The 27,841-nt window shown below is 53.0% G+C and overlaps 1 protein-coding gene across 15 annotated transcripts; it reads right to left on the reverse strand.

Annotated features, from left to right (window-relative positions):
- Positions 1-680: 680 nt before the first annotated feature.
- Positions 681-27,627, reverse strand: POU6F1 (POU class 6 homeobox 1). 15 transcript variants are annotated; one of them, XM_059682870.1, is made up of 13 exons: positions 27,251-27,627; positions 19,355-19,440; positions 18,069-18,163; positions 16,947-17,144; positions 15,239-15,434; positions 10,371-10,487; positions 9,269-9,494; positions 8,483-8,754; positions 7,695-7,823; positions 6,872-7,081; positions 4,708-4,849; positions 3,784-3,952; positions 681-1,846 (listed from the first exon to the last, which is right to left on the reverse strand). In XM_059682870.1, the coding sequence occupies exons 5-13, from the start codon at positions 15,380-15,382 to the stop codon at positions 1,501-1,503; spliced, it is 1,755 nt and encodes a 584-aa protein (XP_059538853.1). In that variant the 5' UTR covers positions 15,383-15,434; positions 16,947-17,144; positions 18,069-18,163; positions 19,355-19,440; positions 27,251-27,627; the 3' UTR covers positions 681-1,500. The 15 variants fall into 15 exon arrangements, with proteins under 15 accessions (XP_059538853.1, XP_059538848.1, XP_059538852.1 ...); XM_059682865.1 differs by having other exon boundaries at positions 10,371-10,492; positions 27,251-27,625; XM_059682869.1 differs by lacking the exon at positions 16,947-17,144 and having other exon boundaries at positions 15,239-15,457.
- Between the last annotated feature and the right edge of the window lie 214 nt (positions 27,628-27,841).

Below are 27,841 nucleotides of genomic sequence, written 5' to 3' on the forward strand. Positions count from 1 at the left end.
GTGACCGGCAGAGCTGGAGATGTGTTCTTGTGAGCAGTCACTTTCTCAGGGGTACCATGCAAGGTGCAGGGGAAGGCAGCTGCTAGAGAGGGGGTGGCTGACCCCCGTGGCTTGTGGCCTTTCAGGGATGCTCTATACAGCAAGGCTGGGCTCATCTACGCAAACCTCTTGGTGCTCTCTTGACTTCCTGGAGTCACAGGCTGAGTTCCAGGGGTTGTCCAGTCACAGTGAGGCTGGGAAACCCAGGAGCTCGGATGAGGTGCCAACCCCCAATGTGCCGTAGTTACCCTCTCTAGAGGCAAAACCCCTCCTGTTCCAGGGATATTCTTGGTTCAGCGGAGTACTGGGGAGATTTCTTACAGAAACGCAGGGTCTAAGATGTGGGACAAAATAAGGTTTCTCATCCAGTACCCAAGGCTTAAAGCTACAGAGAAAATTAGAGTTAAGTCACCTTCCACAAGAGACTTCTCTGGGCTGGGTGCTGGCCTCTCCCCCAGGCCTTGCCGTCTGGCCTATTGTTTCGTTTGCCCCTTCTGAGGGACCTGTCTTGGGTTGGGAAACAATGTGAGGACAAGAGGGTCAGTATTTCTTTCCTCGTTTTCCTCCAAAGTGCCTGCTTACTCGGGAAGGGGATTTTCCAGGCTGCACGTTCTCTGAACTGTTTGTTTTTTTTAGGGGGTGGGGGGTGGGGGAGATGGTCCTGGGCAGAGATTCGATTACAATCTGGAAGAATGGCCTTATTTACTAAGTTCCCGACCTGCCACAGGCCTAGGTCAGCTCCACAACAGCTAGAGCTCACTGATGTTTCCTTCCAACATGGATTACAAAAGAAAAGGTTCTGCTTTAGTGCAATTTTCCTCCAGAGAACCAGGGAGGGTGGGAGGGCAGGTGACTGATTCTGGCCCCAGGGCTGTGGAATCTCCTGACTTTGAGGTCAAGGCAGACACTGAGTCTGACCTGAGCAGCACATCACACTTTTCAGAGTTGTGTCTCTTGAGTCCTTTCAGGGCATAGTGTTGCCTGCAGGCAAAGGGGCGAGGCTGTGGTTCTATTGGATGAGCTGCCATGCCTGCCACACTACACAGAGGAGCGAAGAAGAGAGGGTGGAAAGAGGAGCCATCGAAAACAAGAGCTCATGGCCAGTCTTTAGGGGCTGCTGCAGCCCTGCCCCGACGACGGGGATTTTCTGGTTCCCAACCAGAACTCACCCTTCAAAAACCGCGAGCAAAGTGCTTCTTTAAGTGACACCACAAATCCCCTCCCTCGGCCTGACCAGCCCGGGGCCTGGCGCTCTCAGTGGGCCCCTCTGCCCTCCCCACCATGTGCAATATGTGGGGGACAGGAGGGAGGCAGCTGACGGGCATGCACACGGTGGAGTCTCGAGACCCAAGACAAGCACAGCCACAGGTACCAGAATGACGGTGCTGTCACCGCCATGGCTGCAGCCAGGTGCCAAGGGGCAAGTACAAAGTGCTGGAATGCAGGGCGGGGGCCCGAGCCCTAAGGGATCTGAAAGACGTTCAGCTTGCTGGTGTTCTTGAGCGTCTGGCGCCGGTTGCAGAACCAGACCCGCACGACCTCCCGGTCGTAATTGAGCTCCTTAGCAATCTCGGTGATCTCCTGGCCAGTGGGCAGGGGGTTCTTCTCGAAGTAGGCGTTGAGAGCCACGATGGCCTGGGGGGTGAAGGAGGTGCGGCGTTTGCGTTTCTTGGAGGGCTCCCCGCCCACAAACTCCATCAGGTTCTGCTGGCCTTCCTGGTTCCGGAGTTCGGCTTCATTCAGCCACTTCTCCAGCACCGGCTTCAGCTTCTGGGCGCTCTTCGGGGTGATGTCCAGCTTCTCGAACCTGTAGGTGACCCAAGCCCAGGAAGGGACAGTGAGAGCGTCTTACTCCCCACACCTGGGTGTGAGCACTCTGCTCCTCACCACCCCCACCAAGACCCCTACGGCTTGGCGAAACCCAGACTTCTCGGACTGTCCTGTGTCCCAGGCCATGACAGAGGGACCATCCCATGGCCTCGGTTCAGTAGTGCAGTGATAACAGTGTAACTGCTGCCTGGACAGCCACTCCAGAACTTTCACCACCAGATAAGTGAGGTCCTTTGAGGTGCTATCTTGAGAGGTCTCCCGACAGGGCAGGGGACATCATGAGCACTGCCCTCCTCTAGTTACCCTCTCCTAGCAGCATCACTAAGTCAGAGCCCGATGTGACTGCAGACTTCCCAACACAGCAGCGAGTCTAAGGTCTCTCTAGTCTGCATATGGAATTGGAAGGCAGATGGAACCTTGTGGCCATACTGAGCCTCATTCTTGTTGGAAACCCGCTACTACCCCTCCTATGATACTGGCACCGGAACCGGCTTAGACGCTGCACGCAGAAGCCAGCCACACCACTTTAGGGTCATGCCTTATGAAACGGGGAGAGGAGAGCATGACAGGGTGATGGTGGGATAGAGTTGAGAGCTAAGCCAGAACTGGAGTTCCCACCTTTGTGACTAATTTCATAAGCTGTACTCCTTTCCCTCTAGGATTCCTAATGGATTAGGGTCTTGGGTTCCCAGAAAAAGACTATCTGCTTGCCCTAATTGGTTTGGCTCAGTGGATAGAGCGTTGGCCTGCAGAATGAAGGGTCCCAGGTTTGATTCCAGTCAAAGGCACGTGCCTGGGTAGCAGGCTCGATCCCAAGTAGAGGGCATGCAGGAGGCAGCCGATCAATGATTCTCTCTCATCATTGATGTTTCTGTCTCTCCCTCCCTCCCTCTCCCTTCCTCTCTGAAATATATATATACACACACACACACTAGGGGCCCGGTGCACGAAATTCGTGCACTGGGTGTGTGTGGGGGGGAGTGTCCCTCAGCCCAGCCTGCCCCCTCTCACATACTGGGAGCCTTCAGGCGTTGACCCCCATCACCCTCCAATCGCAGGATCGGCCCCTTGCCCAGGCCTGACGCCTCTGGCCTAGGCGTCCGGCCCGGGCAGCGGGGACCTGCAGTGGCAGCGGGGGGTGCCGCGATCATGAGGGCTCCGCCCCTGCCCCTGCAGGACGCCTCTGGCCTAGGCGTCTGGCCCGGGCAGCAGGGACCTGCAGCTGCAGTGGCCCCACGATCGTGGGCTTCGCTTTAGGCCCAGGCAAGGGACCCCTAGCTCCCAGGACTGCCAGCTTCGACCGTGCCCAGCTCCCATCGCTGGCTCCACCCCTACTTCCTGCTATCACTGGCCAGGGCGGAAAAGGCACCTGATTCTCAGATCATGGCTGGGGGGCAGGGCAAAGGCGGCCCCAGGGCCGCCTTTGCCCTGCCCCCCAGCTCTTAGCTCCCCCCTGGGTTTCCAATCACTGTCAGTGGCAGGGGGCTTCTTCCTGCTTTCCCTTTCGCCTCCCTGCATTGTGCCTACATATGCAAATTAACCGCCATCTTGTTGGCAGTTAACTGCCAATCTTAGTTGGCAGTTAATTTGCATATAGCCCTGATTAGCCAATGAAAAGGGTAGCTCGTACGCCAATTACCATTTTTCTCTTTTATTAGTGTTGATATAATGTGTGTGTGTGTGTGTGTGTGAAATATATATGAAGACTATGTGCTCAGGATTGGAGGATAAACATCAGAGGACCTGGTCATTCTTTGGCTACTATGGGTATTCATATCTTCTCCTTAAAGCAGCCTTCCTTATTTGGAAGAAGGCAGGAACAAGGGAGAATAAAGGGGGTGCCAGGTCCTGTGAATTCCTGGTGGCAGCAGGCCACTGAGCAGGCCCTGACCTGGCCCAGGGAGCCTTACTCACCGGCAGATGGCCGACTGGCTGTAGGCCGGGCCTTCCGTCGCAGTCAGAGCCTGGCCCACCTGGGTCTGTGTGAGGCCCAGAGACAGCCGCCGGATCTTGAAGTTCTTGGCAAACTCCCGGATCTCTTCTAAGTTGATCCCGTCCTCATCCAGACCTGGGTTATGTGGCTCTAGGCCAGAGAAGAGAGCAGGGGTGAGTGCAGAGGACACATAATCATCACTGCTGATCTAGCCCATTGCCTGGCCTGGTGCAGAGGGATGAGGACATTTGGCAAAAGGCCCACACACCCTTAAGACCCTCATTTACTTTGTCCCCAAGACAAATAATGGAGGAAAGGGCCCTGGACCAACCTGTCTGGAGGTCGGGGTCTTGTTTCAAGTTTGTCAGCTCTAACTGTTGACCCTCCCCATCCCCCCTACTCCTGGCCCCCAAGCACTCCTGTTGGCCGTCCACATTCCTCAAATACTGGGTAAGAACCACTGAGAGACAGCCAGTGGGGAACCAGCCTCCACTATCACCATGCCTAGAACCCAGCTTAACAGGAATAAGAGCCAGTCTCTGGCATCAGGCACCTGTCCTTCCCTTTGGACTCCAGGAAGTTTATCAAGAAGGGCAGCGTTCAGCCCTAGCTGGTCTGGCTCAGGGGATAGAGCATCAGCCTGCAAACTGAAGGGTGCTGGGTTCCATTCCAGCCAAGGGCACATGCCCGGGTTATAAGTTCAATCCCCAGTAGGGGGCGTGCAGGAGGCAGCCAATCAATGATTCTCTCTCATCATTGATGTTTTTCTCTCTCTCCTTCTCCCTTCCTCTCTGAAGTCAATAAAAAATATATTAAAATAAAAAAAAGAAGAGCATTCAAAGATGTCAGGGGGTCCAAATAAATGCCTCTCCCGTTCTCCACAGCCTCCTTCAGGAGCCACTTACTGGACACCAACTGGCTGACAGTGGGCGTCTCTGAGCAGGTAATTGGGATGGGAGCAGAGGCCGATGGTTTGGCCGCTGGGCCTGGGCTGGCGATGACCACTGTAGGCGGGGGCACGGCTGGCGTAGGCTGGATGGGCTGCACCTATGAGAAGAGAGCCAACAATCCCCTATTGCCTACCTGCCCAGCTCAGGGGGTCGGAGTCCCTGCATGGACCAGAGACAGGGGCAAAAATGGTCTGACGTCCACACTCCTCCCTGGGCCCCATCAAAAAGCAAGACTAGAAACCACTTCTTACCACCTCCCATGATAACGCCCTCCGAAGTAAGCACAGCAACACGTTCCACCCAGCGGGGGCCGCATGGCCGCCTGGGACACAGGCAGGTCAGAGGCTCAGAAAGGGCAATACACTTGGTCAAAGCCCCGCAAGTGTCCACCCTGAGAACTGCTCTCAAATGTCTGCCCTCAGAGGAGAAACCTAACCTTCTTTTAGAGCCTCCCAGCCCAAACATCCACTAATAGGGAACCGGCAAGCGACATCTGGGACCTCCCTATTGAAAGAATAAGGTATAATTCTTAACTTCTGACATTGAAAAAGCTCAGAGTCATGGTGCTAAGTGGAGAAAAAAAAAAGCTCCTGAAAAGTTCAAATTTCTCTAGGATGGGTGCCGTTCCCTGGATTCTACCTCTTGGTCGCTCTCAAGCCCACTGCCTCTTTCTTCTCCGAACCTTAGCCTTAGGGCAGGGTCCTGGTCTCTTGCTAGAACTGTTTCAGCTGCCTCCTAACAGGGGACAAGGACTCAAGTCTCACCATGGTCCAGTTCTTGGCTCCTCTGGCGGCAGAGGAAATTTTTTAACGTACGTTTAGTTCGCCATTTCCTCGCTAAAAACCCCTCCGTGACCCCTCCCTAGCTAATAGTAGTGATAACATCATTTTTCAAGTGCTTCCTGTGTTCATTGCCTATGTGTAATCTGTCCTTCAATACTCATAACCTTCTGCAGTGGATCCTCTTATAATCTCCATTTTACAGATGAGGCTAAGCGGTTATTCACAAAGCTGAGAAGCAGCACCCCACCTTGGAGGGTCATGGGCCCCAACACCTGGGAACCTGTTAGAAAGAGGAATTCTTGGGCCCCATCCAGACCCACTGAACACGAGAGCCTGGAGCGGGGCCTGGGGACAAGCCCCCCAGGTGGTTCTGACACTCACTCAGGTTTGCGAACCCTGCACACTGTACTTCCTGCAGTTTCCTAAAGATAAAATGCTCTCTCGTTCAAGTCACCCGTTAGATGAGCTCAGTGTCCCTTCTCTACGAAGCCTTGTTGCACTCCCAGTCTGTTGGGAGCTCCCTTCTTTGGGTCCCCTTATCATGCCCCTATCACAGTCTTCGTCAGGCTGCCTTGGACTTGTCCCCAGTGCCATGCTCCCTAAGGCTAGGAAGAGCAGCTTATTCATCTCTCTTCCGCACCTGGAATATAGCAGGCACTCAAAAACTGCTCCTAGAAGGAACAAATAAGTGAATAATCAAAGTTACAGAGTGGCCAAACCAGTTTGGCTCAGTGGATAGAGCGTCGGCCTGCGGACTGAAAGGTCCCAGGTTCGATTCCGGTCAAGGGCATGTACCTGGGTTGCAGGCACATCCCCAGTAGGAGGTGTGCAGGAGGCAGCTGATCAATGTTTCTCTCTCATCGATGTTTCTAACTCTCTATCCCTCTCCCTTCCTCTCTGTAAAAACATCAATAAAATATATTAAAAAAAAAAAAAGTTACAGAGTGGAGGGGGAGAGGGGTGAAGGGGAAAGAGGGAGGGGATGCAGAACTAGCCTCCCAGAGCATTTCTAGCAGTTTTTTCACCCTGGAGCTGATCGAGGCCGTTTACTTTGACCACTCCTCCCAGGCCTTCTCAGAATGGCACTAGCTTCTGAGGGTACATGGACAAGTTTTTGGTGTGTGTGGGTAGGGGGTCAGCGTGGCGGGGGGGGGGGGTTCCCTGGGCAGAGCATAGTGACTCATGTGAGCTTTCTACTCTGGACCTCCCCAAACTTTGGGGAGGTACCTGCTTTCTCAGGGGCTTCAGAAAATAATCTTGTCCTGCCCATGGTCTGAAGAGAGGCCGCCCATGCCAGATAGCACCGCCTGCCCCATTCCCAACCCCAGCCCTTGTACCTCACTCTTAGCAGGGGACTCAGGCGTGCTTGGCTTCCGGACAGCCACAGGTGGAGGCAAGGGGTTGCTGGCCAGGGTTGCAATCACCTGGCCCTGGGCGTTTAACAGCAGCTGGGGAGTCACAGCCTGGACCTGCAGGCTTTGGGCTGGTGCTGGTGCTGGTGCTGCCACGCTAGCTGAGTTCACTACCCACGGAAGTGTTCCAATAACCTGGGAGGAAACAAGGCAGGGACTCTAAGTGTGAGGCCAGTGTCCAGCTCCACCTCCAACCCAAACCCCCACACTGGTAGGGAAGGCATTTAGATGAATCACTTAACCCCTATAGACCTCCGTGTCTTCCTCAGTAAAGTGAAGGATTCACAGTCTGGGGGCTGCTTCCTTTGTTTTGCCTCCAGAGCTGTGATGGAGCAGGAACGGGTCTGCGTGTGGAGTCAGATGGACCTGCTCTGCCACAGTTTAGCTGTGGCTTAATTTCTCTGAACCTCAGCTTTCGTCCCTGTAAAATGGGAATAAAAATCTCTCCCTAATAGATCTGTACTCAAAACAAAGTGAGATGGTGTATGAGAAAGCACCTAGCACAGGCCACGGAGTAGGTACGCCATAAATGAAGTGGGTGTTCGCCTCCACTAGAGTGGGCGCCTCCAGGGCAAGGCAGTGGCTATGCCCCTGCCTGCTCTCAGGATCAGCAGGGAGTGGCCACAAAGGAGATAGGAACAGCAGTCCGACACCCTGTTTGAGTTTCGATGACCCTCAGCCCAAGTCCTAGTGCCCCCGCCAGCTTGTCCACAGCCCCCATCCCTCAGCCCTCGCTGTGACCACTTGCCTGTCCCTGAGCATTGGTGAGGATCTGACTGCTGATCCCTGGCATGCTGGGAATGGCGTTGGCAATGACCGGAGTTGTCGTGAGGGAGCCCAGGATCTGGGCCTGTCCCCCGAGGGAAGCAGCACTGATCTGTGGGTGGAGGAAGAGCCTTGCTCAGAGACCAAGGGGACAGAAAAAGCCCAAGGCAGAGGGAAGAGGGCTCACAGGCATTGGGGTGGGGAGGCCGGGATGGGGGGCAGCTAGGAATGTGGGCTACAGGCCCATGTCTACCAGCTGAATAGTATCCAGCACTAGGGGTGGCGGGGGGTCAACCAGGAAGGGTGGGGTCAAAGCCACGGAAGAGTAACTGGCTAATCTTTCAGGCCAGGCCTGGGAGGGTAGAGGTGCCGGACTGGAGTGGCTGATGTGATTCTAGTCACATATCAGCTCCACTGCCAAGCCAGGACAGACACTGGCAAGGGGCCGTGAGCCTCTAGCTCCACCTCAGTGACAGCTCACAAGTTTGCAATCCCCAGACATCATCCCACCCTCCAAGGCTGGTCCAGTGGTTCAGGTTCTGGAGAATTTGCCCAGCCCTCTTGGCAGAGGTTGTCTGCTCTTGTCTGGATGGACAGGCTGGCAGCTGCAAGGAGAAGGCTTCAGAGGGAGCCCGTCTCCGCTGATGTGTTGGAAAAGAGCCGTATTCAGGGGCCTGGTCCTCCACCTCTTTCCTCCCCGCATCAGTTCCACCCGGGCCCAAGATTCGATCCAGCCCTGATCAGCCCCGGGTGAGGGCAGCAGCAGCTTACGATTCCTGGGCTAAATGCGAAGCTGGCAGGCTGTAGGGTGATCTGTGGGGGGGTGTCCACTGGCTTGGGGGTGGGGGCGGTAGCGGCGGCAGCGGTGGGCTGCGGCAGAATGGCGGGCGTGTTCTGCAGCAGCGGCGGTGGCGGTGGCGGTGGCGGGGTCTGGAACAGCGTCTGGGCCTGTGCTGGTGGCCGGGGCTGGACGGGCGAGGAGGCCTGTACCGGCGGGGCAGCTTGTACGGGTGCCGGCAGAGCGGTGTTCAGCACGGCCGCTGCTATGGAGCAAGGCAGAGACAGAGGTGCTCAAATGCCTAGCCGTAGCCCAGAGCAGCTCCAATCCCAAGGGATCTGGCACAAGAACAGAGGGGGCTGGGGCAGCGGGGAGGGGGGGCAGGCAGCTGTGACTCCCTTGATCCTTGCTGGGGGCAGCACACGCCACATCTCTCATCCCCCCTCCCCTGGGCCTGGAGAAGTGCAGGTTCAAAACCAGAAGTTGCATCTTCTTGCAGTCCTTCTCAGGAGGCGGGTCATGGGGTGACTTCTGGCGTGGGGGGAGAGGGGCAGTCTCAGACAGTTGGCTGAAGTAAGAGAGGCCGGATGGTGTCCTGGCCTAGAGTCCCGAGGTGCTGCAGCTCTGTGGCTGGGTGCCCGGGACACCGGATCCAGACTCCGGGGCTGTCGCCCTGGGCGGGCTGCGGGCTCTGAGTCCAACATGGCAAGCGCTCGTGCAGGAATGGTAGTGGTGGGTGTTGGGGGGCCTGGTGCAGTCCTGGGGAGAGTTGCCGTTACCTTGGAGACTGGCTAAAGGTGGCTTGAAAATTCCCCCCGTAGGAGAAGCAGCGGTCAGTCCTGGGAGGGCGGCCACGGTTGCTGTAGGAATTGTCCACACGGCCAGCCCCTGCTGACCAGCCACTTGACCTGCAATACTGATGGGGATAAGAAGAGGTTGAGTAACTGCCCCTGCTGGAACCATAACTCCTGTCAGAACTGTGGCTAAGTTTTCCTGAGTCAAGACCTGCAAAAGCAAACAAGATTTCAAAAAGAAAAGAAAAAAAAAAAATCAACATCGACAGCGCAAACACTGGGTCTCTCTGACCCAGCTGAGCACAAACAAAGCATTCTGAGGGCAGTGGGGGAAAGGCCGCATGAGGACGGGGAAGAGACAAGCCCTAGCTGGAGGCTCAACCTTGAGTGGGGTGCCCGTCTTCAGAGCAGCAGCCCAAATCGAGGTCAGGACCTGGCCTTGCTCACAGGACAGCAGAGGGTGCGCGGGCCTCTTCCACTGGACCGCTGTCCCCCAGCCCTCCCTGGGCCCTTGCCCACAGGACCAACACTTTGTGGCCAGAAAGCAGGGGGCAAGGGCTAATGGAACCAGGTGGTCAAGGGCTCACAGAAGCTTCTGAGAAGCTCTGATGGAGGCTACCCTTGACGGATGCCTCAAAAATCTGTGCCTATAGCGAAAGGTCACAGGGAGGTCAGCATGCCTGGAGGACCCTGGAGGCAGCCGCTGTGCTGGGGGCTGCCCACCTGGCTCTAAATGAGGACTGTGAACAATGCATTAACCCTTCCAGGCAGCCACTGGAGGGACGGACAGGGTATTCACTCATTTAGGCATTGAACAGAATGGCCTGTGGTATGAATGCGTTAACATAATCTCTACCATCCTTGCTGGACCCAAGGAGACTACCCAGCAAAGGCAGATCTACTCTTCCCAGTGGGCCTGATCTGGGGCAGGGGAGAGGCCAGAGGTAGGGGACTCCCTCTCTTAGGTCACAGCCCCGTCCCTGTCCTGCCGCGGGAGTTCCCAGATCCCATAGCCTCTCCATGGTGGTGGTCCCATGTCTTGCTTCTGCCCACTGCTCTGTGTCCGGCTCCCAGGGGTGGCTCTTACCTGGGGGGCAGCTTGTATAGCCAGCGGCGTCAGGGTCTGCGATGCCTGAGGCTGGCTTGGGGGTTGGCTGAAAGTGGCGACAGCCGGGGCAGGACTCGAAGGGATCCCCGGGAGTGACTTCACTTCATGTGGCATTGAGAGAAAGGACAAAGGGTGAGCCTGGTGTGAGCAGAGGGGTCACTGGACTAGAATGTCCCGTCTGCAGCTTCAAGTGGCAACTCTCAGCCTCACATCGTATTTCCGCATAACCCGAGACCAATCACTGGCTTTCCCTGGCCCAGAAGGCAGCTTCCCCAGTGCTACCGTTAGTGAGACTAGGAGGCTGGCCAGCCCTGCGCCAGCCCTAGCGTGTGGGCCCTCTTCTTCCCGCATTTAGATGAAGAAAATGCAGGCCTATGCACAGCTAGGTGTCAATCTCTCATCTCCTGGCTCTACAGAACACTGTGACCTATGACCTAATCAGTCGAGGGGTCTGAAGGGAAGAAACATGTGTCTGGGCGGGAAGGAGCTAGATAGCATCAATGGGAGCAGCTGCCCCTGGCTCATCCAGCAACCGGACCATCGCTCTTTCTGGATGCAGGTGCTGGCTTGGAGAAGGGACAGGGACTCTGCAGAATGAAGTCCTTGAAATGACAGTCCCTGAAAATTGGACATGTCTTTGCCACACTCAGGATCACAATGGCGCTCCAGGCCAGGTAGCTTCTTTTGTTGTTTGCTAATCCTCACCCGAGGATATCTTTCCACTGAGTTTTAGAGAGAGTGGGAAGAAGCGGGGAGAGACAGAGAGAGAAACATCGATTGGTTGTCCCCCACACTCGCTTCGACCAGGGCCAGGGATAGAGCCCGCAACCCAGTCACGTGCCCTTGATCAGAATGGAAACCGGGACCCTTCAGTCCGAGGGCCGATGTTCCATCCACTGAGCAAAACCGGCGAGGGCCAGGCCAGGTTGCTTTTCTCTGCCAGTCCCTGAGGTCTGAAGTCTGATGAGCAGCTTCAGTGAGTTTCTAAGGGAACTTCCTGTGAACCAAAGCTTTTCTTCCAGGTTACAGCTTCCTCTTGCTACCCTGATTTGTAAGGTATTGGGAATCCCCACCAAGAACTCACACAACGAGGAAAAGGGTTATTATTTCATATACTAGAGGCCCAGTGCACGGATTCGTGTACTGGTGGTGTCCCTCAGCCTGGCCTGTGCCCTCTTGCAATCTGGGACCCCTTGGGAGAGGTCAGACTGCCGGTTTTGGCCCAATCCCCGTAGGCGGCCTGTGGGGATCAGGCCGAAACCGGCAGTCTAACCTCCCCTGAGGGATGTAGTAGTGCTCGAAGGGGTAGGCAGCCAGGGACGAGCCCAAGCCCGGGCCTGGTGCCACATCACTCCCGCTCATCCTGGCCCCACTGTGCCTGCTGCGGGCTCATGCCCAGTCCCGATCAGGAGAGGCTCGCACGGCCGCAATGGCACTCGCCAGCCGTGAGCCCAGCATCTGGTGTCCATCGCTTACCTGAGCGGCGCTCCCTCTGTGGGAGCACACTGACCACCAGGGGGCAGCTCCTACATTGAGCATCTGCCCCCTGGTGGTCAGTGCGCGTCATAGCAACTGGTCGACCGGTCGTTTGGTCATTCAGTCAACCGATCGCTTAGGCTTTTATATATATAGATGGCGAGACATTAAAAGGAGTCTAGATATTTGACGATGGATATTAGACCAGATCAATGGCCTCTTAATACTAGCTGGACATGGATTTACTGAATCAGAATGTCTGGAGTGGAAGCCAGTAACCTCTTCTCTCTCTTTTTCTTACTTTTAATTTTTTATTTTTTAACTACAGTTGGCATTCAATATTGTATTAGTTTCAAGTGTATATCATAGTGATTAGACACTTTTATAACCTATGAAGTAATCACCCCTAGATGTCTAGTGCCCCTCTGACATCATACTCAGTTATTACATTATTATTGACTATATTCCCTATGCTGGACTTTACATCCCGTGACTATGTGCCTAACTGGCAATTTGCACTATTTAATCTCTTTTTTCTTTAAGCTCCCTTGTGATACAGCACACAGCCAGAGTGGGAACCATGCAGTTAGATAACCTCCCATACCCGCATTCCCAGCCCATGTTTTAATCTGGAAAAGCACCGATCTAACTCAGGACTGTACTGTTCAAAGTGCATAATAAAGAAATTCAGATTGCTTAAGGAATTAAAGAGACAAGCAAACAGCAACAAAAGCCTTATAAAATACTAAGTGGGGGGGGGGGGGGGAAACTAAGTGAAAACACTTAGTATTTCACTCCACTGCAGAGGGGAGATGCATTTCCAACTACTGAAAAAAAAAAAAATCAGAGAAGAGAAAATTTTAAAACATTTTGCTTGACAAATATAATGAATTATAAAAAGGAAAGTGAAAATAGGAATATGATAAACATGAGTGATAAAGCTTACCACCCAAAGAAATGAGATATTCATTTAATTAGAATATATTTCCAAAGTAGGACCAAGAGTTCCAAGAGTGTATACATATTTAGGCTTTTGTCACTTCCTGCTACACTGCTTTTCAGAAAGACTAAACCAGTTCACAGAAACATCAACCATGTCCCTTTTCTCCACAGCATCACCCAGGTTAGCTTTTATCACTGCTGAGTTTTCTGGCTTAACAGGCATGTAGTACCTTATAGCCAGTTACGTTTTCTCTCATTGATAGCAAGAGTTTGTATTTTTTCATGTGATGACTTCTCCCTATATAAACAATTGATTTCTCTTTCAAAAGAATTTGGGTGGACTACACCTCAAAGAAAAAAAAATTCAAAAGACCAGTACAAAGATATTCAAAACAGCACTGGTTATGATAATAAAAAACCAGATAGTTTGGCAATAGTCAAAACCAGAACAGGTTTGTGAATCTATGTCAATAAAGGAAAAAGGTATCTGAAATAATATAGTGGTCAGAGCTATGCTACGTAGCTCGGTGGTCACAACTATAAAACTGTGTATGTGTGACAAGGACTGGGTAGTAATTTAGACTGCCATAAATCACTAGATTTTTCTCCACCCTGAAAAAGTTTCCTATTACTTTGTTTTTGTTTAATATATTTTTATTGACTTCAGAGAGGAAGGAAGAGGGAGAGAGAGATAGAAACATCAATGATGAGAGAGAATCAATGATTGGCTGCCCCCTAACACCCGCCCTGGGGATCGAACTTGCGACCTGGGCATGTGCTCTGACGGGGAATGGAACTGTGAACTCCTGGCTCGTAGGTCGACGCCCAAGCGCCGAGCCACGCCGGCCAGTAGGCCAGTACTTTGTTTTGTTTTAAGAAGAAATGCTTAATATCTAGCAAGGTCACATTAAGACCACAATCCACGCCGGCAGCTTCTTAGGGAGCAGCATCAAAATACCTCCCTTATCTGCTTGACAATGATTCAAATTCCCTTACCGAGAAAAATTCTGTGAAAGTCTTAAGTATACCAACCTCTGCAAGAAGATGCACACTGCCACTGACACTCATGCTCAGGTGCAAATAATTGGCTCAGGATCTATTTCTGAGAGCAGGTTTGGATACGGGGCAGGTTAAGACACCAGAAGAAATGAGACATGGAATTTCATTAAAAGGATAAAAAGGGAAGTCAGGGCGCTGTGGATAAACCTGAGAAACCTCCCAAGTTTCTGAAAAGGGCTCCAACCCCACAATGGAAAGGGATGGGCAGGGTGGCTGAGGCCAAGGACCTTGCCTTCCCTGCCTGCTCTCCAGGGCATGGGCCCATGGGAACACGGGTAATGCCCCATCCTGGGCTCAACACGGAAGCAGAGCATTTCCAGGCCAGGGGGAAAGGGTCATGTCTCTTGTCATTTCTTTATTCAAAAGCGGGGGAAATAAGCCAAGTTACAAGGGTCCCAAGTGAACCTGCGCTCTATTTTGCAGGTAGAGCACAGGACGGGAGGTCCTGCAGTTTCCTTGTTAAGGAGTTGCTGTTCCCCGAAGCCTGTCTGTCCTCCTTTGCTGTCTTCTTGGCTCCCCCTCTTAGCCTACACCCACCAGCCCAGGTCTCCACTCTAGGGAAGGGAAGATATGCAGAAGACAAGGGGAGACGAGTCCTGGTGTTCTGGGGAAACTGGCAAGGGAGGCCTCGGGCTTCCTGCAACAGATGTCTGTTCTGTAAGGTGTTAATGAGGAAAGCCAATGCAATGGTGCCCTGTGGTCAGAGAGCAGTGCCTGGTACCAGACCCGGCCTCTAGAACAGCTCTACTGCAGGGCATTAGGGGAGACAGAGTGGGTGGATCAGCCACATCCATTTCCACGGGGAAGAATCAAGCTCATGCCCTCAAGTCATCTTTGGAGGACAATAGAAATCAGTCCACCAGGCTGACTCACACCAGCCCAGCTGGGAGTAAGGAGCTGGCATTCTTCAAGGTCCTACCTAACTACATCCTTAGTCCAAGGTAGGTAAGATGCCCGCCCAGCCCCAGCTTCTGGGGCCTCCCACCTTTTCCACAGCAGGTACTGAGTTGGAAGGGCTGGCGGGATCCTGAAGGTCTAGTCCTCTCTGCACTGGGGCTGAGGGTCTGGTTTGAACTAGGAGCCCTCTCTGAGGTTTATACACCCCCGTCAGCCGAGCCCTGCCACTCTCCACCCACCTCACCCCGAAACATCCCAGTTTAGGTCTGGAAGTGACTGGAACCAGAACTAAAGCTCCAGGGACAAGGAGTGCAGAATAGCCCTAGACGCTGACCAGGAAGGAGTACAGGCCATGGCCCAAGGCTGTCCACGGACAGGGAGACGACAAGACCCTCAAGCCGCCTAGGCCCCAAGGACTTGTGCTGGCCCCCCGGGAATTACAGAGGGACCAGAGTGGAGCAATGGCCTCGTACCAGTTGCCTCCGCGGAAGAGTCTGGGTTGTCTGGCCCCGCTTCACCAGCAGGTTCACTGGCTTCAGCAGGACCTCCACTCTGGCAGCCCTCGGCGGCCACACCCTCCAGGCCTCTGCCCTCCTCCTCAGCGGGGACCTGGGCATCCACTCCAACTTCCAGCACGCGGATGGTCTCGTGGCCTGACATCACGATGACCTGCAATCAGAGGACAGGGCACACTGTGGGGGAGGGGCCCACAGAGACCCCCCTGACCGGGGCCCAGAGCTCTAGGTATGATTTCGGGAGAGAGGAAGGGTAGCCGTCCTGCCCCTGCCCCTGCCCCAGCACTGTGTGCTCTGTGAGAATGCCAGAGCCTGGGGCAGGCTGCAGCTCCCTGGCTCCAGAGAAGGAGGGGCTAGGAGAAAGGCCCTGGGGAGGGGCCCAGGGGGCAGGGCCTGACACAGCTGGAAGCGTCCGGCCCACAGAGCCAAACCACTGGAGGGTATTTCTACTCGGTCCTTTTCTGGGACTCAGTTCGGGGCGTGGTAAAGTCTATTCCACAGCCTTGCAAGGATGTTCCCTTGGCTGCTAGGATATTGGTGCGTGGCCATGAGGGCCCCTGACACAGCATCCACTGCGTAAGCTGGGCCAAGAGGCAAATCCCGCTTCACGTCCCTTTAAATCTCCAGAGATAAAGCAGTGGAACAAATGCTCCACAGTGCTGAGTCACTTTTTCAGCTCGTGATGCCTTTATTTCCAAAACTCTGGGGCAAAGGCCAAGATTTTCCTACAAGCTAACTTCCTGCATCCTGAAGGCGGAGCCTCTCCCCCGCCCCCGTGGCCTGGAGCTCGTGCCCTGTGGCTACAGTGGTGCCATCGGCTGTGGGCCTGCTCTGACCTTGAAGGGAGCCTCCACGTCCCAGCAAGGCGGGAGGCGCCTGGGCCTCCTCAGAACAGTACCTTCTTCCCCTGCCCAAACTACCAGCTCTCAGCTCTCTCACTCCAGCACTCAAAGGCTTCCAACCCGGCCATTCAAAAATCAGGGACCCTGTTCATGGAAAAGCTCTGTGCCCAGCTCCCCTACATTTGGCCTATGCCTGAAGCTACTCACACAACACTCTCCTTAAGCCTGAAAACTGGACCCAGCAAGAGACTCTGCTGGAAAAAGTGACAATGTGACCCATCAGGGGAGCTGGAGGGAAATTAACCCCCAAGCGGTTGCCTTTCTGACTCAAACTTGACCTATGAGGGACTTCAATTACATTTTAGGAGTTGTTCATCTTTTTTCCCCTTTTAAAAATTCATCTATTTTCTCCTTTTCAGTGCCCTGGCCAGTGTGGCTCAGTTGGTTGAGCATTTTCCCATGCACTGAAAGGTCACCAGTTTGGTTCCTGGTCAGGGCACATACCCAGGTTGTGGGTTTGATCTCCGGTTGGGGTGCATGCGGGAGGCAACTGATCCATGTTTCTCTCTCTCTCTCTCTCTCTCTCTCTCTCTCTCTCTCTCAAAAAGATAAAAAATAACAAAAAACATTTTAAGTTTACATAAGTAATAGTCATTGTAGAAAAATTAGAAAAAATATATAAGCAAGAAAAAAATATTAAGAGCAAATTACCCCCCCCCCCGAAAGCAAACAAAAGAGAAAAAAAAACACAGGAAAAGTAAGAAATAAGAGCAAATGACCCAATGTCCAAATATTTCCCCATGTAAGATTATACATATTTGTACATTTTAATTTCACTTTTTAAGATCACAGCTTAGCCTGGCTGGAATGGCTCAGTGGTTGAGCATCGACTCATGAAGCAGGAGGTCGGGGTTCAATTCCTGGGTTGTGGGCTTGATCTCCAGTAGGGGATGTGCAAGGGGCAGCTGATCAATGATTCTCTCATCATTGATGTTTCTCTCTCTCCTTCCCCCTTCCTCTCTCTGAAATCAATAAAAAAAATCTATAAAAAAAACCTGTAGCCGGTTTGGCTCAGTGGATAAAGCATCAGCCTGTGGACTGAAGGGTCCCAGGTTCCATTCCGGTCAAGGGCACATGCCTGGGTTTTGGGCTCAATCCCCAGTGGGGGGTGTGCAAGAGGCAGCCGATCAGTGATTCCCTCTTATCATTGATGTTTCTATCTCTCTCTCTCCCTCTCCCTTCCTCTCTGAAATCAATAAAAATATATTTTAAGCCGAAACCGGTTTGGCTCAGTGGATAGAGCGTCGGCCTGCGGACTGAGGGGTCCCAGGTTCGATTCCGGTCAAGGGCATGTACCTGGGTTGTGGGCACATCCCCAGTAGGAGATGTGCAGGAGGCAGCTGATCGATGTTTCTCTGTCATCGATGTTTCTAACTCTCTATCTCTCTCCCTTCCTCTCTGTAAAAAATCAATAAAATATATACAAAAAATAAAAAAATAAAAAAAATATATATTTTAAAAAAATAATAAAGTCACAGCTTACATTCCAAAATTAAGCCCCTGAGAAATCCTAGCTGGTAACTAAACCTGGTCAGGTGAACTGACCATGTACTTCGGTAAGAAACAGACAATGAGCCCTGACTGGTTTGGCTCAGTGGATAGAGCGTCAGCCTGCGGACTCAAGGGTCCCAGGTTCGATTCCCATCAAGGGCATGTAACTTGGTTGTGGGCACATCCCCAGTAGGGAGTGTGCAGGAGGCAGCTGATTGATATTTCTAACGCTCTATCCCTCTCCCTTCCTCTCTGTAAAAAAACAATAAAATATATTAAAAAAATTTTTTTAAAAAAGAAACAGACAATGAGGGGCTTTATGGGGTCTTCCTATTTCCCCGCACCCCTTGGTCCATCAACCTCACTCCCCCACCTCTTTCTGTCCCAGAAGATACCTGCTCATTGATGGTGAGAGATGACTCTGGGCCAGCTCCTGGGTCCATGGTCACTTGTCAGGGTGGGGTGGGGGCCAGCCAACACCTAGCACGCCCTGTGGGGTGAAATGGTATGGGAAAAGCAAAGGCTGATATGACACAGTAGTACAAATTCCACACCATTGCAAAAAGTCCTAAGTAGAATGGTAGGAAAAGAGAGAAGCTAAGTTCTCTCAAGTATTTGTAGACGGAAAGTATTCTAAGGACTTTACCACTAAAGTGTCTTGCTTCCTACAGCTTCCCAGGAGAACCTACACTCAGGGAGGTGGGAAGGAAGAAGAACCAGGGTGATGAGAGAAGGGCCAGAGATTGTCCCTGGGTGTTCCGCCATCCATTGGGAGAGAGAAGACTCAGCGGAACCTAAAGTAACTCTGACCCAGACACTCAGAGCCTCAGACCTGGATAAGGAGCACTTTGGCTGTCAGAGTGCTTCTCAGGGGAGGAGTCTGAGCAGACCTCCTGGAAGAGATGGTCAAGACAGGAACACATTAAAACATTAGTCTCGCCTGGCCAGTGTGGCTCAGTGGATTGAGCACTGTCCCATGCATCAAGAGGTCACTGGTTCGAATCCTGCTCAGGGCACATTCCAAGGTTGCAGGCTCAATAATCGCCAGTAGGGGGCATGCAGGAGGCAGCCAATCGATGTTCCTCTCTCTCTCTCTCTCTCTCTCTCTCTCTCTCTCTCTCTCTCCCCCCCCCCTCTCTCTTCCTCTCTAAAAAATCAATAAAAACATGTTTAAAACAAAACAAACAAAAACATTAATCTCAAACTTCAATGTGCACGATCAGCACTGGAGCACTGATTACAAAAACACAGGCCTGGATTCACCCAGAATAAACATCCCCAGGAGCCTGAACCAGCAGGCGGGGCCCACAGAATCAGCTCTCAGGTGATCTTGTGGCTGTGGCCCAAATACTGGTCTTTCCCACTGGAGGCAGGACAGCATCCCAGACGGTAGAGCAGCCTGCCCAACGCAGTGAGGAGCGGGAGAAGCCCTTGTAAGAACAGGTTGTCTGGCTGGAGCCACAAACCATACAGTCATAAGAAATAAAGGTAATAAAGGGGACAACTGTGTTTGGACACTTATATAGAAAAGAAGACAACATTTATTTTGAGTGCCTACTGTGCTAATAAGCGTTTTATGCAACTAATCCATGTATTACTCATGCCAGTTGGGGGCTGGCGACATTATTATCACCATATAGATGGGGAAACTAAGCTCAGAGAAGTGTTCTGGGTTCCTCACCTTTCCCTTCATCCTCCTCTTCCATCTCTGCATCATTTGTTTGTTTTACTTTTTTGTGTGTCTTTATTGAATGAGATAAAATCCATCTATAATAATAAAAGTGTAATATGCTACTTAGACTGGACAGCCGGACGACCTTCCGGACAAGCTTCCAGACGAAGCTGGGGCGGCGTGGGCTGAGGCAAGCCGCGGAGGCAAGCTGCCACAGCTGCGAGGGCCGAGCCCCTGGCATGAATTTCATGCATTGGGCCTCTAGTATAACATAAAATTCACCATTTTTAAAATGGTGAACAGTCATCAATTTAGGCACTCTGTTATATAAACCAAATTTAAAAATGAAAATACAGTATTTTGAATAAATTTGCCAAGAAAACAACATTTAAAGAAACACTTACAATTTTAAATAATGATAAAAAATAATGTGGGCAATTCTGGTTGAAGCTGGGAGGGAGCCAGGGCCCACCCAGAGCCTGCTCCTTTGCGTGCTTCCTCCAGTGAGTTGCGTTTGAAAACCCCTGAAGCAAACCTGGCACGGCACCTTGCTTGGCTAACAGATGGCTCACCACTCCTGGCTTTCCTGGGCTAATACCTAGAAATGCCCGAAACCTCAGGGGAGAGGAACTGCCCACAAAGGAAAACTCCAGCGGTCCAGGGCCATCAGCACTTCCAGTGGAGGGGCTGAGACGAATCTTCTTTGAGGAACTGGTTTAGGCTCAGGGCAACACTCCAAAACACCCAGAGCAGCTGGGAAATCTCAAACAAATCAGAACCCCCTAAAACAGCCCAAGATCATATTAGAAAAAATCCTGAAATGCTTTGTCCTTCATGTATTTCACAGATATTTCAGTGGCTACTGTGTGCTGGGGATACCATAGGGGGGAACTTTCCTAGCTCTGTCAGAAGCCTACAGTCTAGCGCAGTGGTTCTCAACCTTGGCTGCACCTGAGGCCCAGAAGTCAGGATTTTAAGAAGATTCCCAGGTGATTCTAATGTGCAGCCGAGGTTGAGAACCACTGGCCTAGCGGCTCTCCCTCCCCAGAGCTCAGCAGCGCCTTCTTCCTTCCCCTCTACTTCCCCTTCCCCACCACCCAAGGCGCCAGGCCTTCCTCTCTCCGAAGCTCCAAGGGCCTCTCATTTGCCTGTGTAACTTGTCTTCTGAGCCCCTTCCTTCTACAGCTCACTTCTACCTGTGTGACGTTCAAAATAAACTTTCTCTTATTACAAACAGAAGAAGAAAAAGGATGAGGATTAGAGGAGAAGGAGGAGGAGGAGGGAGAGGAAGAGGAGGAGGAGGAGGAGGAGGAAGAAGAGGAGGAGGAGGAGGAGGGAGAGGAAGAGGAAGAGGAGGGAGAGGAAGAGGAGGAGGAGAAGAAGGAGGAGGAGGAGGAGGAGGAGGAGGGAGAGGAGGAGGAGGAGGAGGAGGAGGAGGGGGAGGAGAGGTTGCCACTGCCTACAGTCTATATGGGAGTCAAGGATATAAAAAGTATGGTTTCAGTGTCAGGTAGATGAGTTCAGAGTGGTGGAGGATGCACAGAAGGGATGCCCAATAAAGTTTGTGCGGTCCTTTTCCCCTGTTCTAGCGTGGCATGTGTTTCAGGTATGAAATTTTATGTATGAAGAGTCTTGTGCCATGGAGAGGAAAATGGAACTTAATTCAGACTCATGTCCGTGGTTTTACTCACTCCCTTAACACTTAATGTGGCTGAGGTCTTCCAGGTGTAAAACACCTTCTCATTATCCAGTCATTTTTGGGAGTGGAGGTACTCTGCATGAAATTTCAGCTCAAGAATGGCTGCTTGAGCTGAAATTAGTTTTAGCAGTATTAAATTGGTAGAAAGTCACATTTCTTATGGGAAATTACCTTTCACATTTTATATATAATTCTCACAGGCTAGGCCAGGGGTCCTCAAACTTTTTAAACAGGGGGCCAGTTCCCTGTCCTTCAGACCGTTGGAGGGCCGGACTAGAGTTTAAAAAAAAACTATGAACAAATTCCTGTGCACACTGCACATATCTTAATTTGAAGTAAAAAAACAAAACGGGAACAAATACAACATTTGTATTTGCATGTGGCCCGCGGGCCGTGGTTCGAGGACCCTGGGCTAGGCTGTTTGCAGACATCAGTATCTTCAGCTCCACACCGCTTTTACATTTAAATTGTGCACCCACTTACCTTCTGCACAGCTGCCACATTCAAACAGACCATAAGGACAGGAAGCAAGAGACAGGTATAGACTGGTAGCTGGGGCTGAGCCGAATGGGGCAGACAATCCAATCTTCCCCTCTTCCCCAGTCTGACAACCAGCCAAGTCTAAATCTTGTTTGGACCTCACCTGGGAACTTTAGACTCCTCTGTCCAATGGCCTACTGTTTGCTCATGTCATCTCATACTCAACAAGTTCAAAACCAAACTCCTAATTTCCACCCCAGATCTGCTCCACCTGCATGCTGCTTTTCCCATCTCAGCAAATGGCAGCTTTATCCTTCCAGATGCTCAGGCCAGAAACCTTGCCATCATCCTTGCTTTCTCCCTTATCTCATGCTTATTCCTTCAGCAAATCTTGCTGGCTCTCCCTTCCAGTATGCCCAGAATCCCCCATTTCTCATCACTACTACCCTGGTCTACACAGCTTTGGTACCTCGTGTGAAGAAACACCACACGCCCTCCTGCACACAAGTATTACTTGTCCTGTTCTTAAGTCGCCAGACTCCAGGCAGGTGCCACCTCTTTCAAGCTGTCATTGTCTGATGGACTTTCTGTACGTCCTCCTACCCTTCTCCATTTCTGGCCCCAGGACACAGACTTCCCTTCCCACCTGTTGAAGAATAATCATCACTGATAGTTTAAACAAATATATATATTTACACACACACACACACACACACACACACACACGCACGCGCACACACACATACACTCTAGTGGTCCCGTGCATGAAATTTGTGCACGGGGGGGGGGGGGGAGAGGGGTGTCCCTCAGCCCAGCCTGCACCCTCTCCAATCTGGGACCCCTTGGGGGATGTCCCACTGTCGGTTTAGGCCCGATCCCATCGGGCCTAAACTGGCAGTCAGACATCCCCCTCGCAATCTGGGACTGCTGGCTCCTAACCACTCACCTGCCTGCCTGCTTGCCCCCAACTGCCCCCCCCCCCGCCAGCCTGCTCACCCCCAACTGCCCCCCCCTGCTGGCCTGATCACCCCCACCTGCCCTCCCCACTGGCCTGATCACCCACAACTAGCTTCCCTCTTGGCCCCTAACCGCCTCTACCTCGGCCCCGCCACCATGGCTTTGTCCAGAAGAACGTCCGGAAGGTCTCCTGGAAGGTCTCCCAGTCTAATTAGCATATTACCCTTTTATTAGTTTAGATAGAGGACTGGTGCATGGGTTGGGGCTGGCTGGTTTGCCCTAAAGGGTGTCCTGGATCAGGGTGAGGGTTCCCTTGGGGGGGCAGGGCAGCCTGGGTGAGGGGCCTGTGGTGGTTTGCAGGCCAACCATGCTCCCATTGGGGTGGGGGTCCCCACTAGGGATGGTGCTGGCCTGGGCAAGGGGCTGGGGCAGTCTGCAGGCCAGCCATGCCCCCATGGGGTGAGGGTCCCCGTTGGGGGTGTGTGGCCAGCCTGGTTGAGGGGCTGAGGGCCATTATCAGGCTGGCCACACCCCCTTCAAGGGGGGGGTCCCTGCTAGGGTGCCTGGCCAGCCCAGGTGAGGGGCTGATGGATGTTTGCAGGCTGGCCACGCCCCCCAGCGGGGACCCTCACCCCATGGGGGCGTGGCCAGCCTGAGTAAAGGGCTGAGGGCCATTTTCAGGCTGGCCACGCCCCCCAGTGGGGACCCTCACCCCACCCCGATGGTGGTGTGGCCAGCCTGGGTGAGGGGCTGAGGGCTGTTTGCAGGCCCCTCCCTCCGTGGCCAGCCAGGGCGACACAAGCCTCCTGTGTGCTCTGGCCAGCTCCGTGGCCACCGCCCACAGGCCCCTCCTTTAGTGGCCAGCCAGGGCCGGCAGGAAGTTTGGGTCGCCCCCAGCAATGGAAGAAGCCAAGCTTCCTCTGCCGCTGGGGGCGACCCAAGCCTCCCACTGGCTCCAGCCTGCTCTTTGGCCGCAGCCCACAGGCCCAACCTTCGGTGGCTGGCCCAGGCAGGTAGGAAGCTTGGCTTCCTCCATCGCCAGGGGCAACCCTAGCCTCCTGTCCGCTCTGGCTGGCTCCATGGCCACCGCCATCTTTGTCCTGCTAATTTGCATATTCCCTCCTGATTGGCTGTGGGGGCATTGCAGAGGTATGGTCAATTTACATATTTGTCTATTATTAGTGTAGATAAAAGACTAAGCAACCCATGGATGGTCCAGTAGGTATGATGCGCACTGACCACCAGGGGGCAGACACTCAACGCAGGAGCTGCTGAGCTGCGGTGACTTGGCAGACGTGGTTCTCGGGTGATGCACCCCGGAACCAAAGAGGAGGGAGCCCGATTCCTTGCAGGGCCATGCAAACAATTCCACCAGGCCACAGGACCCCACCTCCAGAGGAACCCCGCTCACTCCACAGATGCCCTTTGAGCCGCAGCGCCACACAGGTGCGGCCGACCATTGGCTCCAGGGCATGTTTGGCCGTCTTGCCCAGTCCTGCCCTGCTGGCCACCTTCTAATGAATTTCCTTTCAATGTACAGAAATTTGTGTTCTGGGTCACTAGTGTGTTTGTGTGTGTGTATGTATGTATGTATGTATGTATGTATATGTGTATGTATGTATATATACACACATATATATATATATTTGATAATAAATCACTGATAGTTTATTGGGACCCTGCAAGCTCTCAGTTCTGCTCCAGACCCTCCCCCTCAGACCCTGGATCCACAGGCAGAGATAATGGCTGGCCAAGCTGTTGATAGACTGGCTAGGCCCACGGGCCAGAAAGAGGAGAAAGGGGAAAAGATAGGGACGTAGTGAACAACTTTATTTCCCCTCATCGAGCATACCATTTGTAATCTTAGACCTACACAGTCAAACAGTAAAGACTAGTTTTATAAGGATACATTTAGGTTTAGTTTATCCTTCTGCCCCCTTCCCCTTGGGCCCAAACTTGATTCACCCCAGGCAAAGTGAAGGGAGGGGGGCAAATGAAATGTGAAAAATATAAAAAGTAAGTCTGTTGCCCCACTAGATTGTAAGCTCCAAGAAGGCATGGCCACTTACCACCATATCCCAGTGCCTAGTACAATACCTGGTACATACCAGGGAGCTAATGAATATAAAATAATTAAGACATCATAAATTTAGGAGATATATTAAAATATAAATTAAGAAATAAAATCAGCCCGGCCAGCGTGGCTCAGTGGTTGAGTGTCAACCTATGAACCAGGAGGTCATAGTTTGATTCGGTCAGGTCAAATCATATCACGTAGCCTCCTCATATTTCCTACTTCTCTCCTCAAAACATGTCCTATCGTCCTATTTCATATTTTGCCCCCATTCCCAGTACTAGGGCTATCTAAAGTGATTTCAAAGTAGTATTTCTGGAGAAGCTTGATCACACTTAACCCCTCCTAATGTGCCCGTCCTGTTCCTCATTCCCAAGCCTTCCCTCCCTTGGCCAGTTTCTCCCTGGTATCACTCCCTTTGCGGCCTCACTGAAACTCATTTTGACACAGAAAGGGCTTGGGTTTAAAGGTAGAAGACTCATGTTGAGTACTGCTTCTGCCTCAGGTAACCCCCTCTAAGCCTCAGTTTCCTTCTCTGTCAAAAGGGGCTAAATTATACTACCCATCTCATGGATTATTGTGAGGATTAAATAACATTTATGTAAGGCACTTAGAACAGGGCCTGACACACAGCAAACACTATGTAACTGTTATTGCTATTATTATTAATTTTGTTATTATTTTGTTAATCCTCACCCAGGGAGGGGGGAAGAGAGCGAGAGCGAGAAACATCACTGTGAGAGAGGCACTCCACCCTGACCTGGGCATAGATCAAACCTGCAGCCCAGGTACATGCCCTCCACCTGGAATCAAACCTATGATCCTTGCCCTGGCTGTTATTCTCAGATGTTAGAGCGTCGGTCCTTGAACCAAAGGGTCTCGGGATTGATGTTTCTCTCTTTCTCCCTCTCCCCCCCACCCCCTGCGCCCCTTTCCTCTCTCTAAAAAAAATCAATGGAAAAATATCCTCAGGTGAGGATTAAAACAAAACAACCCTTCAGAGCTCAGGCCGATGCTCTAACCACTGAGAACACCATCCAGGGCTATTGCTATTTTTAAAAAATATATTTTTATTGATTTCAGAGAGCAAGGGAGAGGGAGAAAGAGATAGAAACATCAATGATGAGAGAAAATCACTAATCGGCTGCCTCCTACACATCCCCCCACTGGACATGGTGCCCGCAACCCAGGTATGTGACCTGACTGGGAATGGAACAGTGACCTCCTGGGTCATATGTCGACGCTCAACCACTGAGCACACTGGCTGGGCTATTGCTGTTCTTTTTAATTGAAGTAAAGCATGCATATAAAAATGTTTTTAACTGTAAAGTTTTATTTAAAAATGTAAAAAATTACTATTATGACTTTATAGTGCGTAAATCTTGGGGAGGGGAGTATGATCTAATCCTGTGCTCCTTGCCCTTAGAGAAGCAAAATTTTTCTGACTTTTTCTTAATTGCCAGGTAGTACCTCCAAGAGAAGAAATAGCCCATCTCACACACACGCACATCTCATCACATTACCTTGTTTGTTTTCATGTTTATGATCTGCCTGTCCCCCCAAACTGGCATGAAAACTCCACGACAGAGGAAGTCCTATCTATATTGTTCAGAGTGTGGCACATAGTAGGTATTTTTGTTGGACCAGTGAACCAATGAATGAAGTTCTACCGCTGATATGCAAAGAAGTACCTGGTCACCCTGAGCACCAGGACTTCAACCAAAATGGAATCCTGCATGGAATTATCCCTCAGAAGGCCCTGCTTGTCAACATTGGCTACCTTAGCCTACCAAGACCAGGGGAGGGACAAATGTCCAGGAGCAATGGAGGCCCAGCCCTCTACTTTTGGAACAAGGACTCCGAAAGAGCAGAAGAGGCTAAAATCTCTGCAAGAACTTCTTTCACCTGCCCGGGAAGGCTTCCTGGCGGCGTCTGGCTTCCCCGGCCGGCCCCGCAGCTGAGGCTGCTCCGTGCAGGCTCGCAGCTCCCAGCCCCAGCTGAGTGAGGAATCCCAGCCTGCGGCGGAGGTTACTCGGCACCTCGGGGCTCCCGTGGCCTTGCCAGGTGAGCATGCCCAGGGAACGCAGACGGGGCCCATGATTATGACGATTTATTAATAATAATAATATTATTAAATATTTATGAAGTACTCGCTCCCTCCCCCACCCTTCCAGCAACGCCGCCAGGTCCCGAACCCTGAGTGCCACCGGTCCTCCCGGGTCGTCTTGGCCGCCTCGGCACCTTCACCGCCGGGGACCCAGGCGTCCGGTTCTCCCGTGGGGCGAGGACCCGCTCTGTCGCCCAGGGTCTGTGCACAGAACGTCCGATGGGGTCTGCACCCAGCGCAGGCTCTAGGGGCAGAAGCCGGGAGGGGCCAGGGGCCAGCTCCCTGCGAGGTCCACCTGGCGGCCGCCCCCGCCCCTCCCCGCGGCCCCGCCGGTCCGCGGACGAGCGAGGACGAGCCCCCGGGCTCTGCGGCCCCAGGCGGCGGCCGCGCGCCGTCCCACTCCCAGGGCTCCCGCCGCCCGGCCCAGCATCCCGGCGCCCCGGCCCCGCGGCATTTTTTTCTCTTTATCATAAATATATAAATTATGCTAATTACGGGCATTGCATATTAACCAAACCCGAAACCTCCCCTGCCCGGCCCCCTCCCCCTCCGTGCAAACCCCTCCCCGCCCCGGACCCCGCTACTTACCGGAGCCCGAGCCCGAGCCGCCTTCGCCCTGGGTGCCCGGCGGCCACCGATTAGACATTCATCTCACAGCCCGGGCCGGGGGGCCGGGGGCCGGGGCCGGGGCCGGGGCGGCCGCCGCCTGTAGACAAAGAAGCCAGTGCGGCTCGGCTGGGCTCGGCTCGGCCCGGGAACCGGTCGAGACCCGCCGCCGCCCCCGGACCCCCAGCCCGAGACGGGCCGAGCCCAAGGGGACTCCGCGGGCTGCGCCGGGCGGAGGCGGGCCGGCCGGGGAGCGGGCCGGGAAGCTGGGGCGGGGTGGGGGCGCTCAGGTATATGTATTTTTCTTTTCCCCTTTCCACGGCCCCCCCCTTTTCCCTCCTCCCCTTTTTTCCCTCCTTCAGCTACTTGGATTTTTTTAGCTACTGCGTCATGAGCATAATTTATGCAAAGAGCTTTGCGGCGCGCTGCACCGCGCTCGCCGGCCGCCGGGGGCGGCGCAGAGGGGAGGGGATCGGGGGTGGGGGGCCGGGAGCCGCGGGTGGGGGCGGGAGCCTCAGCCGCTAGCCTCGCCCCCGGGACAGGAGCGGAGGGTCTGTGCGGCGGGTCCCGCTG

This window comes from Myotis daubentonii, chromosome 2 (genome assembly GCF_963259705.1).
Source record: "Myotis daubentonii chromosome 2, mMyoDau2.1, whole genome shotgun sequence".
NCBI lineage: Eukaryota > Metazoa > Chordata > Mammalia > Chiroptera > Vespertilionidae > Myotis > Myotis daubentonii.

Bases quoted from the DNA above. Each gene is read 5' to 3' on its own strand.
- POU6F1 (XM_059682860.1), bottom strand. From the start codon at position 18,116: ATGGACCCAGGAGCTGGCCCAGAGTCATCTCTCACCATCAATGAGCAG. The intron at 10,493-15,238 runs GTACGAGGCCAT...TGCCACATGAAG, and splicing joins CTCTTCCGCGGAGGCAACTG to TGAAGTCACTCCCGGGGATC. The intron at 3,953-4,707 runs GTAAGTGGCTCC...TCTCTGGCCTAG, and splicing joins TGTCAGCCAGTTGGTGTCCA to AGCCACATAACCCAGGTCTG.